Consider the following 16,991-nt stretch of genomic DNA (forward strand, 5'->3'; position numbering starts at 1 on the left):
TGTAGAGGTTAAAACGTTTTTTTTTTGTAAAAAGGGACTAAAAACGAATTTTGTATTTTTGGAGAGGTTATTTTTTGCAATCCAACCAACCAAACCAACCGAGTGTAATTTAACTCAATCCTCAAAGTTAGGAGAGAAAGAAACATACCCAATAAGATTGTTATACTACTATAACAATTATTTGCGGTCCAGTAGTAAATGGACCCCATTCATCCAAATGGGTTCCTGATTGCCCGGCCCAAACCATTTAGTTGGCCCAAATCCTTGAGATTACCCAATTTTTTGTACCATGCAATGGGTACTAAAATTCTTTATGCATAGGCATATACCATGAAATTACAAATTTAAAAATAAAATTGTAAATTTACATGGATAATTGATTTAAATACATGATAATATATAATTAAATTTCGATTCACTATTACAATCAAGTTAAATATTTTTTTCAACGTCCCATACTCCTGACTTCATGAAAATTTGAATGCAGATGGACGCCGTCTCAAGCATTAACAGTAACTTAATACTTACAATTTACAAACATGCTATACTGCCACAATTCTAACCACGTAAATCAAAAGTTGAATACTTCTCTAATAGGCTTACCCTAAAATTTTGAAAGAACACTGATATATCTAACTCCACTTGTGGATTCCTTCACACTCCTAGCTGTTCCTCTATTCACAACCAGTCCAAAATCCGAATAAAAAATAAATATTGTATTTAGTGACTTCAGATGAAATCCAGACTTAGAATTAGAATTAGATAGGCAGATGATGGTTAACCCACAAAGAATGAGAACTTGAGAATACAGTACAATACGAGAATCCTAGAGGTGCAAGCAAATGCTTTTGTGCTTGGAAACCACCAACATCACAAACTCACCTTATCAAGTACTTATAGCATCTGCAAAAATGCAGCTACACTTTGGTTTTGGTATTACACAACAAAACAATAGCAAAACTACAAAAGAATTCAGTTAATAAAAGTGAACTAGATTATTCATGTAACCTTGAACAAGTGTCCTAGCAAATAACAAACTCAGACAACAGAGAAAGGGGGAGGCAAAAAAAAAATAAAAATAAAACAAGGTCTTCCTTCACTCTCGGATCTACAACCACCTTTGTCTTTGAGTTGGTGAAGGTTCTAATCCAGCTTCACAGACGAGAACAAGTAATGCACAAACCAGAATGATGAGAGGAAGCCAACTGTGCCGGTTGACAGCATTATTGCTAAAACCATGAAGAGAGAGTATCCCAAGTAGAGAGTGGCCGAGACGGGTCCACTCAAACTCTTTAGATCGAATATGAGATAGTTTACGGAGTAGAGGAAGATGTAAATGGCAACCGAGCCGGAAGCAAAGAAGGACTTCCACCACCATCTCCAATCCTCCACGCAAAGATGCATGTAGGTCAGCACAAGGGAGACCTCAGCACAAACGACCACGAGGAGGATCAAAACGATGAAGAGGAAACCAAAGACATAATAAACTCGACCCATCCAAATACTGGACATGATGAAGAAGAGCTCGATGAAAAGTGTGCCAAACGGGAGAGTGCCAGCCCCGAGAACTAAAAGCCAAGATGGGTATTTTTGAGGTGGGATTTCACGAGGGATCTGGTTGGTTCGAACGGGGTACTCAATATGAGGTGCCTTTGCCCCAAAGTACCCACCTACGAAGGTCAGGGGAACCGAGATGCAAAACCAGAGGAGAATGAGGATTACAAACAGAGACAGTGGAATGGCTCCTGTGCTGTGACTACCCCATAATAAGAAATTCAAGACGAATAGAATCGTGAAAGCAATGCCAGGAAAGAAACAAGCAGCTTTCCAAGAGACTGAAACCCATCCTTTTTTGTCACCAAATCCAATTGTCCTCCAAAGACGAACAGCAACATAACCGGCTGCAATCCCAAGAATCATGTAGAAAAATAGCATACCTGTAAGTAGCGTGCCACGGGAAGCTGGTGACATGAATCCAAGTGCGGCAAATAAGATTGTCACAACAGCCATTCCTAGGATTTGAATCCCATTTCCAACCATTACGCAAAGAAGTGATGGATTGGTTGGAGCACGGAAAACATCTCCCACAACAAGTTTCCACCCTGATAACTCTTCGTTCATCTGGGCTTGAGCCTCCTTGTCAAGCTCCTCATAACGGGTTAGGTCACGCCTCACTGTCCTCAAGAAGATCACAAGGACAATTCCAGCCAAGAAAGTAATCACCATAAGAGAGTTAAGAATTGAGAACCAGTGGACTTTTGCTCCTTCCATTTTCAAATAGGCATCCCATCTGGATGGCCATTTGATATCACTCTCCACAAATGCAACTTCATAACTGAAGGCCACAGGCTCACCCTCCTTTATAGCCATAGCCACCACTGATGGATCGCACTTAACTGCAGACGGGTATTTTTCATACAGTTTCAAGTTCTCCAAAGATTTCAGATTGTGCTGGAAACTGCACGGGACCACCTCAAACCCAACGACCATGTAACCTGGCACCTCCGATCCAGAGTTCCCAACAGTTGGGATCACCTCAGCAGCATCCCCGGTACCCATAACACGGGCAACATTTGTCTCCTCATACTTGTGAACAAGGACAGTGAACCTCAAATGGTTAAACACATAATAAACATCTTGAACCTTAATTCCAACCGGATAACCAGTCCACCGCAGAACATAACCCTCTTTGTTGGTATACCGGATAGCCGGCAAATTATCGAGAATCAAGTTAACCTGATACATCTCATCAATCCTCTCCTTCAAGATCTTAAACTCATCACCTGACAAAGGTTTGGTCTTGCAGAGAAATATATCCGTCTCATTAGTGAACATTTTAAACTTATAAGGTGAATTCTCAATCCTATCACCCATAAGGAGCTCGCCGAGATTTTCGGCGCTATCCTTGACACCTTCCTGGGGCTTACAGAAGGGCAAACTGTAATAGCTAAAGGGCATTTCTGTATCAATTGAAGTGAGCGAATTCACCTTCACAGACAAGGTATCCCCAATTCCATACTTGTGAGGGTAACTCCCCGGGAGATAAAAGCCATAACCCAATTGAGATACCAAGCAAACAAACAAAACCCAGATCTTAAAGTTATCAAATGAGTCCATTTCGACCAATTTTGTGTCAGATCTGGATGACCCAGATCAGAACAAAAGCGAAGACAACAGGAATCAATTCAGTTTCAGCGTGGGTTTTGAGTTCCAGCAGAAACCTAATGTGAAAAACCGGAAATTTAGAGTTCTCAGGCTCAGATCAGATCAGATCAAAACGCATATATACTGATCAGTGACAATTACATAGAAACAGAGAAGTGACTGTTTGCATGAAAAAAACGTAAAGAACCACAAATCTAAACTGACCTTCACAGAGACTGAAAGATTCAGAGCATGTGAGAGGAGGAGCCCCCCAGTAACGGCACCGTAATTGCTCTTAGAATGAGAGAGAGAGAGAGAGAGATGTGGAGAGCACCATTGCCCAAGAATTTATACATCACAATTCGTCGGTGATCTCTAGATCTTTAATGACCACTATACCCCCAATCCAATGTACGTAGATGCCAATTCTCTGCCCCTTTACCTTGGTCTTTTAAGACAAAACACTTCGTTCTATCTTTCCTAATTTCAAGTTGATTGTCAATCACTCTGTTTCTGTTCTTCATTTAAAACAGTAATTCTATAACCCGCAAGTAAAAATTCTTAAAGAATAAAAGAAGCCCCAACCATCCTCTTGTGCAAAAAGGCCTAAAAATTAGGGTTTGGGAGCTCTCCAAAAAAGACTAATTGCTGGGTTTGGTACATTCCCAATTTCCCATTTACCCATATGGTTCATAAAAAGAATTCATTTCATTCACTCCTTATAAAAAAATAAAATATTATAGTAACTCATTTTTTTCCTTTTATAATTAATAATTGGGATGGGAATAGCAAAAGAGTCATTATAATCTCATTTATGCACTTACCCCATGATTAAAGTAGACATATATATATATATTTATAAATGAGAAAAATAATTAGGTGGTGGTAAGTTGAAAGCTACACAGTACTGCTTCAGATGGAAAGGGTTTACCAAATGATCATCAAACCAACAACATGAATGAAATCAACAGCTTTACTTATCATAGGAGTAATCATAATCAAACCCACAACGTCTCTGCTTTCAATAATTAATAATTATTTCTTGGGAAAGAAGGCAGAATTGCTAATTCTCTTAAGAATTACAAAAAAAAAAGGAAATTAATATAATTAAAATTAAAATATAATAACAATAAGGTTATAAATATAGAGATAAAAATAGTTCGAATTTAAGGATTTTAAATTAAAAAAATAAAATGGCAAGAAGAGACTACTGAAATACTCAAAGGTAGTTGGCCCCCGGTTTCGTGATGGAATCATCACCATGCACGTGCTGATCACGTGCACCGTTTATTTTTGTATTTTCTCGGGAAAATTGCCTGCAAGGTTTCCCTCTGGGCAAGCAGCCAAAAAGTCAAGAGGCTGGGAACGGCGTCATCCCCAACCCACGCTAAGGAAAGATAAGAGCTTGAGGATCCGTAAACGATGGCTATTTTAGTTCATTTGGATTGGTGTTTAGGCAAGGCACTGTGTGACTGCGATTGGGATGGATTTGGGAAATTCTCAATTATTTTTTAATCCGAGTATATATACATATATATATATTCATATATTACGTATTCTACTAAATATACAAAATATTATCTATTCTATATATTTTTGTATAATATAAACGTATAAATATTAGATGAACTTGTATATAAATATTATATATTTTATGTTATTTAAAATAAAACTTGTGCCAATATGATTTAAAATATATATTGCATGATATACTCAAAACTTTAAATTATTTAAAAAATTACTTAGAGACATGGTATTTTTATTTTTTTAAATAGTGTTTATTAAAATAAATAATATAAGATTACATCAAGATAATTTATTCAAAAATGGGAGAGATAAATTTATCTAGAAAGTTCAAGATAAGAAGTCACATGATTTTTTTTTTAGAAAAATTTAACAAACACAATAAAAATTACTTTTATTCTAAACATTTTTCATATTTTACTTTTTTTAATTTATATTTTATTTAACAAATACTAATTTAATAAAAAAGACATCGAGTGCGATAATCTCCAACTCTGTCAAGGTATTCTTGATCCCTTAGGGTAGGGGGTGAATTGAGTTATTAGAATTTTTTTTAATTTTAATAAATATTCTTGATTAATGATTTTATTAAAGAATATATATTTGATAAATATAATAAATTATGTTTAAGATTAATAATAAATACAAATTACAAGATTTGACAAGAATAAATAAAATGTGGCATAAGACAATTTATAGTGGTTCGATGTCTTCACGTACATATATTCCACTCTCCTAAGGTTTAACCGTCCTTGAAGTTCCACTAAATTAATTTCACTAAAACATTATTTGTTAATAATACATTAACAAATAATGACTACAATTTTCACTAATAGGAAATAATATTCTTTGATGCAATTTTTTTTTTCACAAAATATGTTTTCTTTTGCATAAATTATGCATTACTATATTTTTAACTTTGCACTTTATATTACTTAGTGATTGCACCTTAATTTTTATTATCATAACTATTAAATTTTAATTTTTTTATTATAATTCAATATCTCTTTCAAATTTATCGTCAACTTTAGTTAAAAAAAACACACAATATACATTAATACAAACTCAAAAACCACTTAATATTAAAATTAATGCAAACTCCACAGTTAAGTGATTTTAAGATTTTGTAGTAATATATATTATATTAATTTTTTCAACAAAATTTGACAAAATTAAAGAAAGTTCTTAATTTGTAATAAAAAATAAAATTTAGTGATTATGCTCACAAAAATTAAAATAAGTGACCAATTTATTATAAATATGAAGTTTAGATGCTAACAATATAATTTATTTATTTTACTTTTCATTTTTTTATTTTTAACTTCTAAAAGAAAACCCTTATCCCAAAAGACATTGAAAACAAGACACTAACAACCTCCGATCAGTTATTAAAAATATTTTAATTTATAATTTTAATAATTTATTAAATGACTGAACCTCCCACTAAAAATAAAAAAGTTCAATTTTAAATTTTTTTAACTTTATTCTATAAATTAAAAAAAATAAAAAATGTGTTCTAAATTTTTTAAAAATAAATGCTATTTAAAACACAAAATCCTAAAATAAAATTAGTTGTAAAATTACATTTTCTACAATTGAATCAGCCCTAGATATTTTAAATAAATATTAAAATGGCTTTCTATCATTTTGCATTTCAAATAATACAAAATATTTGAGATGCTACTCACATTCCCCCCCCCCCAATGGTTGCTTGCCAAGAAATTGACAAATAGAGTTCCAAAAATCAAATTACTTGTTCAATTCTGCTTCTTTCTATTAACAGGAGTATGATAAGAACAAGGTATCGAACATTAAAAATTTTCTCTTCTTCCCATCATCATTTTCCCACCCACCAAACAAGAAAGTCGGTCAAACGTTGCATAAATAGTGTAAGACTCTCTGCTTCCGAAAAGCCTAACAGGAATATTAAAGAGAGAGAGAGGGGAGAGCAGAAAGGAATATTAAAGAGAGATAAATGGAGATGTCACATAATCTAACTACAGCAGTAATAAGGTTTAATAACATAAATGCAAGGAAGAACCATCTTTTTAACTCTGAAAAGCCAACTAGAATATGAATATCTAACCTTTGGCACCCAAACCCCTGTTTTTAGGAAGCTTTACTGCAACTAATGGATTCACCATACCTTGAGAACCTTTTCCCAGGCCAGTGCCTTCCACAAAGCCCATCTTGGCCATCATTTTTGATCCAAATCCTTTGGTATGCCTCTCGAAAGCTGCAAAGTTTTGAGACTCTTTCTGCCCAGACTTCCTATCAGATTCAGTTTTCAACGAGTGACTACCCGCGCCATAGGCTTCTGCGCCCAAGCCAAGCGACTTGGGTCGTTGAATTGCCTCAATGGGCTCTGCGATACCTTGACCTTCCTTCCCCAACCCGCCACCCTCCACGAATCCCATCTTAGCCATCATCTTTGATCCAAAACCTGTAGTGTGCAACTCAAAGGCGCCATATTTGGATGAACTGCTCTCAACTTTGTTTTCTTGAATAGTGTAGTTCGTCCCCTTTGAATCGATTGCCAAGGTTTCCACGGTATCAGATTTCATGATACCGCTAGATACAAAAGAAACCGGCTGTGCAGCATTTAACCCTGTTTTCCCACTCCTTTTCTTCTTGCTTGTTTCATTATTGCGATGATAATTGGAGGAGTTCTTCAGTAAATTCAAGTCACTACCCTTTGCAGGCTTCTTGCCCCTGTTTCTATCTCCTTTACCTGATTTTGCATCAACCGTAAAATCAGCATTCTCATCGACAGCTCCTATCAGCTGAAAATTTGTTCATCACTACCACCTCAGTTGAAGTATAATGAAATTAATGGAGAAAAATGCAAGGCAACGTTAAAGCTTTCTGAGCATGATAAGCAAAGAACTTAATAAATGGAACACACAACTACATATACCATGCAGTTTTTGTAATGTAAATACCTTCTCTAGCCGAAGCTTTTCACTGGAAGATGGCATTCGTGTATGTTCAGTTCGCACCACTGTTACAAATCTGGAAAACGGTATGTCAGTGAGCTTGTGAATCCATCTTTGATAATTAGGAACAAATTTGAAAGTATAAATAAACAATTGACAGGCAATTTGTCTTCCTTGTAGTGTTGTTGCCTGTTATGGGCAGGCCGCAAGGTTTCAGCTACACCCATTAAACATGGAAACCTCTAGCATGGTTCAGGGAGGATACTTCCAAGATACAAACACCTTGGGTTTAGCAATGACTAGATAGAGGAATAACAACCCACAATAATCATGAGGTAGACTGAGCATCTTTTGCTTACCTTTTCTTACCATGCCCTTGACAACCACTTCGCAAGTGATAAATTGCTGCTAATCTTCGCACCTAAGGTTAACAAAGCATGTCAGTATCACTAAAGAATCACACATATTATATGGGTTTGTGCAACCAAAAAAAGAATAGCCTTTATTAAATTTAACAACACAGTCTAGGAAGCATGTGCAGAAGTCCTTTGTTTACATAAAGTTCTTCAGTTGAAAATACTTTATTTCTGAATATCAAGCTCACAGAAAAGAAAATGACTAGGGCAATTTGCAGTCATTTTGGCTGAATCAAAATGAAAATCTGGCAAGACTGAAATGCATATGGGGCCCTATGCTATAATTACATACAAAAGACTGACTGAGCTTGTCTAGAAGCAACCGAATGCAAATATGACCTTTCTTGGGTGGGCAACCAATATCACTTAGAAATGAGCATATATAACTTGTCTAAATAAGGTAAATGATGTAAACAGTAATCACCAAATATGTTCGTAGAGGTGTAAGACCTAAGAAATGTGAACATACTTAAACTAAATCATGCTTTGCAGATTCTAAAACCTCACAAATGAAAGCTATGTCTGGCATAATACCACCTCCTACAGCTTACTCTTTGATAAAATGATATGGAAAAACAATTGCGTGAAGATGATGGCGGGCTCTGAAAATCTGGCAAATAAAAGGTGTTTGCCATAACACCGAGAACCCAGGTCTTCAACAACCTTAAGTACCTGCTTCCCAAGCCCCTCCTCACATTGGGATGTGAGAGCCACTCCATTTTGAGATGGGCCCCACAGCTTGGTATGAGAATGGGAGGCAGATAATTGAGCTTTGAACCTACATAAAGTGACAAAAATATCTAGTTTAGGCTAAATTGCTTCTTAACTTGTACTCCTACGCTGTCTGATTTTCTGACCCTTGCTACTTGAGGGTAGGGTAGTTAAGTGGTGATACAGTCCCTAGTTTGTGATCTAGTTATGGGTCTATGAACACAGAAATCAAGTTGGGGATTAGAAGGTTTCTGCGATCTTCCTTTATGACCTATCTTGAAAGACTTGTTTGGGCTTGGTTGAGAGAACCCAACGATCTCTTTAAGTTTGGAGAGAAACTTTATTTTTCTGGATAAAAACCTGTACCTTCTCCTATGCAGAATAGTGCCATTTAAGTACATCAGGTAAACAAGAGAAACTACCCACTAAAAGATAGGTAACCACCCACATAAAAAAACTAACTAGCACAATCCAGGAAACTGAATATCTGAAATAACTGAAAAATAAAACTAACATAAACTGAGAAATAAAACTAATAGATCAGCTTATCATCAGGCTTCCCTTTTCTTGCAGCCATGTGTAAAATGCTGGTACACTTGGCCACAGAATGGGTTCACTCTGACTTGGCTATCATCACTGACATGTCCTACTGATGGAGAATTCATAACGAGTGGGTAAATGTTGAGGGGCAGAACAAAGCAAACAGACCAAAAAAACAGCAGAAAGCAGCAAACGCAGAGTGAAAAGAGGAACTGAAACTCCATACCTGGGCACAATCCCGAGAGTGCATGGGTTGAAATGATAAAATATCTACTCCATCCAAAACCATCTGCTCTAATTTCTGCAATTTCAGACCAGGAAGATGTTATTGTATTATTTTATCCTTGTCTTACAGAGTAGGAAAGAGAAAAAAAATGGAAATCTTTCAATCAAGAAAAAACACTAGTTTTTATAGACATACAAGATAAAAAAGGAGACACGGGTATGACAAACAGAATATATTAAAAAGACTAGTTAAGATTTAATTACCAGGACAACACAAGATCAAAAGTGTAGTAGTTATGCATGTCCTGTACTAGCCAGTACATACCATACCAGAATAAATCCAGAACAAAAATTTTCTCGGGTCACTTTGTTTAAATTACCACTCAATACTGGAGATACTAGGAGGTACCATCCAGTATTAGAGTAGTCTCATACATATCACCAATACCAATACCGCACTTTTTGTGTCCAAGACACAGAGAAAACTCTATCTTTTCTCTATTGAAAGACTTCTTAAAGTAGTTTGCATCCCCATTTTGAATAAGGAGGCAGAGGCCTACTTGATCTGTGTCCCCATTCAGAATTGGATTGCAGACCTCTGCTTGCCTACATCAATATTATCATGTATATTTTAAATTGAATTATGTTATTTTATTGACATGATAAAATTATTTTATTAGGTATTAATTGTTTGTAAATTGAAATTATTATATTATTTAACCTATAACTTATTTAGTACAGAATTTTTCATAGCTAAGACTTTTAATTTTATGAGTGTTGTAAAATTTTAACTCTGCTTATGAATTCTTATTTATAGCCAATCTCAAGCCCAAATAAAAAAGGAGGGTTGTATTAGGTAGCTGATTTCTAACATTAAAGCACGTCAAATCAAACATGAACTCTAAACAAAGGACAAATTGTTGGGGTGGACTACCCAAGTGATGCACTGCATTACTCAAGTGCAATGACAATGAGCTAGAGTCATCATATCAGCACCTGGATGTAGTGCTAAATCTGGAAAATATCTCAAATTTTCATGGATAAATGCGAGTAAAGAATTTAATCCAAAATCATAGTTTAAGAATTGGTTCATGGTATAACGAAACTTTGACAGGAAAATCTATGGTAGTGGTGGACATGATAATTAAGGGGAAAAGATTAGTATTTAATATTATGAGCCTCCAAGAGATGAGATGAGTTGGGGAAGAGGCTAAAATATTGACAGAATTTGAAAACAAAAAAGGCTCATCATAGAGGGCAAAGCTTTGTGTCACGACCCCAAGGATCCCCAAGGCTATAATTGTAAATATAATAGTAGTTAGTATAAATGCATTTACTATATTGTGCTCTAGGTTTCTGTTCATGTTTGTACCTTTCAGTAACAGCCTATAAACAGGCTAGATGAGTTAGAGAATAGAGATAGTTGAATGATATAGAATTCTGATTTCCCTCTCAATTGTTCTGATCTCTCTCTCTCTGTTCTGCCTGCATTTCCCTCTCAGCTCTGCTGAATATCTCCCTCTGTTCAGTCTGAATCTCCCTCCTTTTCTATTCGATCACTTCCAATTTCTACAAATTTCCTATCAAAACTCTAGGTAAACCCTAGGTTCATGACAAATGGTATCAGAGCCAAAGATTCTTAGGTGTGATTTTGGAAATTTTAGCAGTTAGATCAAGGTCTAGAATTGGACGGCGACTCTTAGCAGCAATTCAGGGTTGCTGATTTCTTGAATTCTGATTGAGTCTTGGCTGTGAATTTTTTTTGGCACTTCCTGTTTGGATTTGAAGGCAAATCAGAGTGAAGCGACTCTTGGTTTGAATCTTGAAGGTGAAACAGGAGGACGATTCTCAGCTGTCAATTTCCGACACTGATTCAGGTTGAGTTTTGAAGACAAAGCAGGAAGTTGCGATAAGAGAGTCGATTCTCAGAAAGCTCAACAGAGCAGATCAAGTCACGGAAATTTGTGGATATAGAGGCAATTCTAATCCAGGTAATACTCATAGGCTGTTTCTCAATCGAAGCAGAGCAAAGTGACTTCTGGCAAGCTGGCTGATACAGAAACGATTGATCCAGAGCAGCTGAACCTAGGCTACTGCAGTGTGACATAGGTGAATTTAGAAGTAATTTCAGAAGCAGATTCAGTAAGTTAATAGAGGCAAGTGTACAATCACTGGAGAAAACACTCGAGAAATTTTCTGTTCACATCAACCAAAAGTTCAACCAAATGGACGAAATGCTGATTCAGCTTTTAAAGAAGTATAAGGTCAGTATAACAGTGGATCCTTATTCAAGGTCCACTGCAGAAATGATTCCAGCAGGAGCTGGAATCCTACCTAAGACATCTGATCGGCAGGAAGTTGATGAAGTACCTGCAACAGATCAGGAAATTCAAGATGACTATCTCAGCAGCAGTTTTGATCATGAGATGGTTGATTCAGTTGCTGGAGACGATATTATTGGAGATATATTGGCAGCTGATGCTGCAGAGGAAGGCCTATTTGTAATTTTTCTACTGCAGCTGAGGATGCAGAGGAGAAATCTGCTGAAATGACTTTGGTTACAGTTGTAGAGAAACTAGAAGAAGATCTAATAAATCAAGATGTGCCTATTGAGAGGTTGCAGGAGTAAAATGAGGAGTTATTCGAAGGACTGACAGAGGAAGCAATGCCCATTGCATTACCCCTGGTGCCTAGTCCAATATCTGAAGAACCGGCTAATGCCCAGGAATGGTTCTGAGAGAGAAGATTCTAAGAGCACTGTTTCTTTGCCTTTGGTTTCAGAGAAAGATGAGGAGTCCATCGTATTGGTAAAAGCAGGCATCAAACAGCTTCTGGAGCTGGTTTTGGAAGAGAAGGTTGCTGCCAGAATGCTTACTGCTACCCTCACTGGCATAATTTCTTTATGAAGGTCAAGGAAATTACTAGAATTATTGGAGAAGAGAGCCTTGACATGGAGATCGTTAAGGAATACATTTTATATTCGTGGGAAAGGCAAAATAAAGAAGAGAAAAAGGGAAGTAGGGTAAACCAGATAGTTAAGGCAGGAATTGGATGAAGAAAACAGTGGTTGTGGCTGTAAGTTTTTGGGGACAAGAACTTTCTAAAGGAGGGGGGAATTGTGATGACCCCAGGCATCCCCAAGGCTATAATTGTAAATATAATAGTAATTAGTTTAAATGCATTTACTATATTGTACTCTAGGTTGCTGTTCATGTTTGCACCTTTCAGTAACAGCCTATAAATAGGCTAGATGAGCTAGAGAATAGAGAGAGTTGAATGATATTGAGTTCTGATTTCCCTCTCAATTGTTCTGATCTCTCTCGTTTTCTTCTAATCTCTCTCTTTCTCTGTTTTGTCTGCATTTCCCTCTCAATTCTGCTGAATATCTCCCTCTATTCTGTCTGAATCTCCCTCCCTTCCTATCTGATCTCTTCCAATTTCTATCAATTTCCTATCAAAACCCTAGCTTCATGACACCTTGGTACTCAGGAAAGAATTGAGCAAAGAATGAGGGTAAAGCTATTTAGGATTTTGCCACGGCATAGGAACTTATCATAGCCAACACTTACATTTTAATTATTTGACTTCAAAACCGTAAACTAACTAACAAACAAACCTAATTTAATCTACTTTTGAAAAAAAAATTATTCATCCTTAAATAATAGAATTATTACATATTAACCACTAAAACCCAGTTGCATCCATAAATACCGAAAAAAAGAACAAAAGCTTCTGAACAATCAAGTTCCAAACATTAACTCAGGTGCATAATGATCACATAAAAAATGATCTCATCTGCCAGTCATGAAACTCGGTTTCTTCTTACCAAATTTATTTGTTCAAGATCAACACCACGGTGTTTCATTCTCTCTCGCCTCTTCAAGGCTATCTTTTCCTTGCGATGTTTCTTTCTTTCACCTGAAATAGTAAACTAAAATATATGCAGTAGAGTTGAAGGTAGGTGGTTAATCAATCAGAAAGTGGAATATATAGATTGATGAAAATAAAAGTAACAAGCAAAAGCATAACTTGTTAAAATTTCATAAAAACAAGTTTCAACATTCCAAATATGCCCCATAAAATAATGGTCTCATCAAATGGCAGAACCAGAATTTTACGAGATAGGGCACAACACAGGCTGATATACATCTTTGAGATAAAATTTTAAAGTAAAGTAGGAAGGGAGAGAATAATGTGACACCATTCTTTTCTTTTTTTTCTTTTTTTAATTTTACCTTCAAACCAAAACTATTATTTTAAAACAAAAGCACTTGATAATGAGTATTCCTAGATAGCTGAAACTTTTCATTTGATCTTACGCAGTATGTTATACTATTGTTTAAGTGACATTCATATTTACATGTACAAAAAGCTAAGATGCATTGATATTAACATGTAAAAAACTAAAAAAACCAATTAATAAGAATCCCTGTATGTAATTAAAACTATAAAAGCCAACTACAATAAGCTAGTTGAGTAAATAAATCTTTTACATCTTTATGAAACTACTCTTAATACTGGCAACAATAGAATACAAAATGTGAATAAAAAAGGTGAAATATACCTAAAAAGAACTTGAGGCCTTTAGACACAAGTAATACTATTAATTGTGTCTACTAACAAACCTTTGTGATAATTGTGATCTTATTTTATCAATCTCCAGTATGATCAATTTAAGGACAGGTTTGCCAATTCTCCATTATTCTGTTATATGTGTGGATGTATATCAGGTTTAAATATATATTACTAAGTACATGTGCAAGACAAGGGACATGTGAATAGAAAATTTTGAGGCAATGCTGAGTTCTAAAGACTAGCATTAAAGAAAATTTTGAATAAAGTATAATTGTGATAGGAGGTTTCTCTAGAATCAACTGCTTTTACTATATTAAAACAAGGGTGTCCCAAATTCACATGGCTCTCTGCCTTTTGAGGATTGGGAGGGTCATCTTACATGCAACCTTCAGAAGCTGTTTTTACAACTTTTAACTTGTGACCTTCCAGTCATGAAGGAGCAATCTTATTGTTGCTACCAAAGCTCACAACTCAAAGGAGCAACCTCACCCTTGTTTATTTTCCAAAAATTCAAGGGGTGACTGCCCCCTATCTCCCCGCCATTGGTCTTCATTTATGTGACTGAATGACTAAACCAAATGAGAAACAAAATTCATCTCGGCCACCCATATTGTATCAGTGATGCTGTCATTAACCAAGCATTTATCTAGATTCCACAAATTGTATTGCTGGTAAAACTTCAACCCAAGTTTACTTTAATACTTCGTAAGAAAATAGAGTGATTGAAACAATGACACAAAATATCATCTTTCATCCCAATTACTTTGATGGCACCATCTTGAACAATACCTGAATGCCTTAGCATCCTAGAACAGTAAATCATGTCATGGAGATCAAAAGATAAGTAAGAAATGAAGCATACAATACTAAACAGAAAATCTCATAAGACACCATAAAGAAAAAGTTAATTCATGGGTCTAAATTTACCTCAGTTTGGAACAAGCCCCATACCAAAGTAACACTAAGGACATGACCGCAAACAAAAAGGTTATATATGATCTTCTTTACCTGGAAACTTCTTGAAATGTTTGTTTTTTTGGGACTCAAAAGGCCATGACTGCGGAAATCGAGCAATGTGCTTCTTTCTCACAGAAATGCTTCTGGGATCCTTCACAAGCATAAAATCATCCAAAGCAGATGACCGAGCATACAAAGAGTTTTCAGGTCTTGATACAACTGCACGATTCTTCCTTCCAGACTCCTGCTTCCTCATGCCATATTCCCTTGATGCTTCCTGAAGAGCTATGCCACCTAGCTTCTCCAAAGTATCATCAAAGCTACCAACAGAAGTATGATCATCATCTAAGCCTTCAATAGTCTGGGCTAAAAGTTGTTTGACATCTACAACTTCATTACTACCACCAATACCTTCAAAGTAATCTTCTGCAACCTCTCCATCAACACTTGAAATCGTATCCGATGTGTTCTCAGAGTAATCACTGTCAGACTCTGCAGAACCTTCTGACTCAGAAGTCTCTGAGCTTTCCTCATCACCTGACTCTAAACCATCATCCTCGTCACCTTCACTATCCAAAATGTCTTGGGTATATAATTTGAAGCCTCCAATAGATAGAAAACCTGAACTCTTCTCTGGAGACGGGGTCTGATCCAGTAAATCATCATCTACCTTTGTATCTATATCATGGATATAACTAACATTGGCATCCATTTCCTCCTCAGAAGATGACAAATCAACGCAAGGGCCTTCTTTCTCTTTGATTTGCAATGATGAACCTGTAAAGCTTGGAGTTGCTTCTAGTTCAGTGCAAAACCCCAATCCTCTGTGCGAGCCATCACTCAATGCAAAACTTGTACTATAGTCATAAGTAAATTCTGAACTTTGGGGTTCCATAACTGGCGTTTTGTCTACATAAGCAACAATTTTGGTCTCCTCGGAATCACCCAAAAAAATAGGCCCTGAGTCTTCCAGATTGTTTTCTCTACTGATACCCTCAGTTGAAACCAAATCTTCCTGCAAAAACATACAAGTCCTAACCAGTGAAATGCTCCCATAAGCACCCAAATTATCAAATTCAATTTGGCTTCGTTATCAAAGCAGCATATTTAATAACATGATAGGATCTATTTGACCAAATCAACTACATCAAGTGAAGTAATATAATAAACTTGTCCAGAATGACTTGATCGAAAGTTAGAACGGGCTAAACTACCTGATCCATTATGTAATAGCTTGTTCTTCTTTTCAACAACTAGAAGAATCAATTGGAAGCACTTACTGAAGTTTATCCTAGCCATGCCGATATTAACCTAAACTCTCCTTTAACAATGAATTTTTTAACTTTAGAGAACCCTCCCCCTTCTTGAATTAATAGTACAGAACTGAAACCCCAAAATCAATATTATTTCCACCAAAACACACCCATATGAATTGTGCAACATTAAACAGCTTAGTTAACCTTAACCCTAGGTCAACCTCATTCCAATCACCCAAAAAACACGTGGATATCAACACAAAAGGAAGTTTCAATTGTTACCACAAATCAGCAAATACCTGATAATCAAGGTGGGGGTAAACGTAACCAAATGGATTTCCTCTAGGTTTCCGAGGCCCAGAAACATTCCCTCGGTCAGAAGTCCCAGATCTGGACGCGGAATTCGAATTCCCACCACCGCCATTAGGATTCTTTCCTGAAAATTCAATCATCCAAAAAAGGAAAAAGAAAAACTCCCATCACTACTTTTGCCATGTCCATACACACGTATATATAATATGGTAGAGATAGCGAAAGACGTTTAGGTGTCTGAGAATTTGGGGACCAATCCGCCAAGACACCGCCGTGGACGAAGAGAGCCCCGCCGGAGGAACTCGGTGGTTTCCGGCTTCTAGCTTTGTGAGTCCTCTTATTGTTGCCTCCAGCCATGGCTAACCAGATGGAGCAAAGCCTCAACGGGCACATAC

General features: G+C 36.3%; 2 protein-coding genes across 2 annotated transcripts; both read right to left on the minus strand.

Moving 5' to 3' along the window:
• Positions 1-854: 854 nt before the first annotated feature.
• LOC127806023 (transmembrane 9 superfamily member 11) lies at positions 855-3,514 on the minus strand. Its single transcript, XM_052342972.1, has 2 exons — positions 3,370-3,514; positions 855-3,221 (listed from the first exon to the last, which is right to left on the minus strand). The coding sequence occupies exon 2, from the start codon at positions 3,115-3,117 to the stop codon at positions 1,144-1,146; it is 1,974 nt and encodes a 657-aa protein (XP_052198932.1). The 5' UTR covers positions 3,118-3,221; positions 3,370-3,514; the 3' UTR covers positions 855-1,143.
• Positions 3,515-6,612: 3,098 nt separating this feature from the next.
• Positions 6,613-16,991, minus strand: LOC127806022 (uncharacterized). The gene is made up of 8 exons (XM_052342971.1): positions 16,824-16,991; positions 16,584-16,720; positions 15,080-16,043; positions 13,323-13,414; positions 9,498-9,572; positions 7,964-8,025; positions 7,611-7,680; positions 6,613-7,451 (listed from the first exon to the last, which is right to left on the minus strand). The coding sequence occupies exons 1-8, from the start codon at positions 16,987-16,989 to the stop codon at positions 6,750-6,752; spliced, it is 2,268 nt and encodes a 755-aa protein (XP_052198931.1). The 5' UTR covers positions 16,990-16,991; the 3' UTR covers positions 6,613-6,749.

The sequence above is a fragment of the Diospyros lotus genome, chromosome 7 (assembly GCF_014633365.1).
Source record: "Diospyros lotus cultivar Yz01 chromosome 7, ASM1463336v1, whole genome shotgun sequence".
Taxonomy (NCBI): domain Eukaryota; kingdom Viridiplantae; phylum Streptophyta; class Magnoliopsida; order Ericales; family Ebenaceae; genus Diospyros; species Diospyros lotus.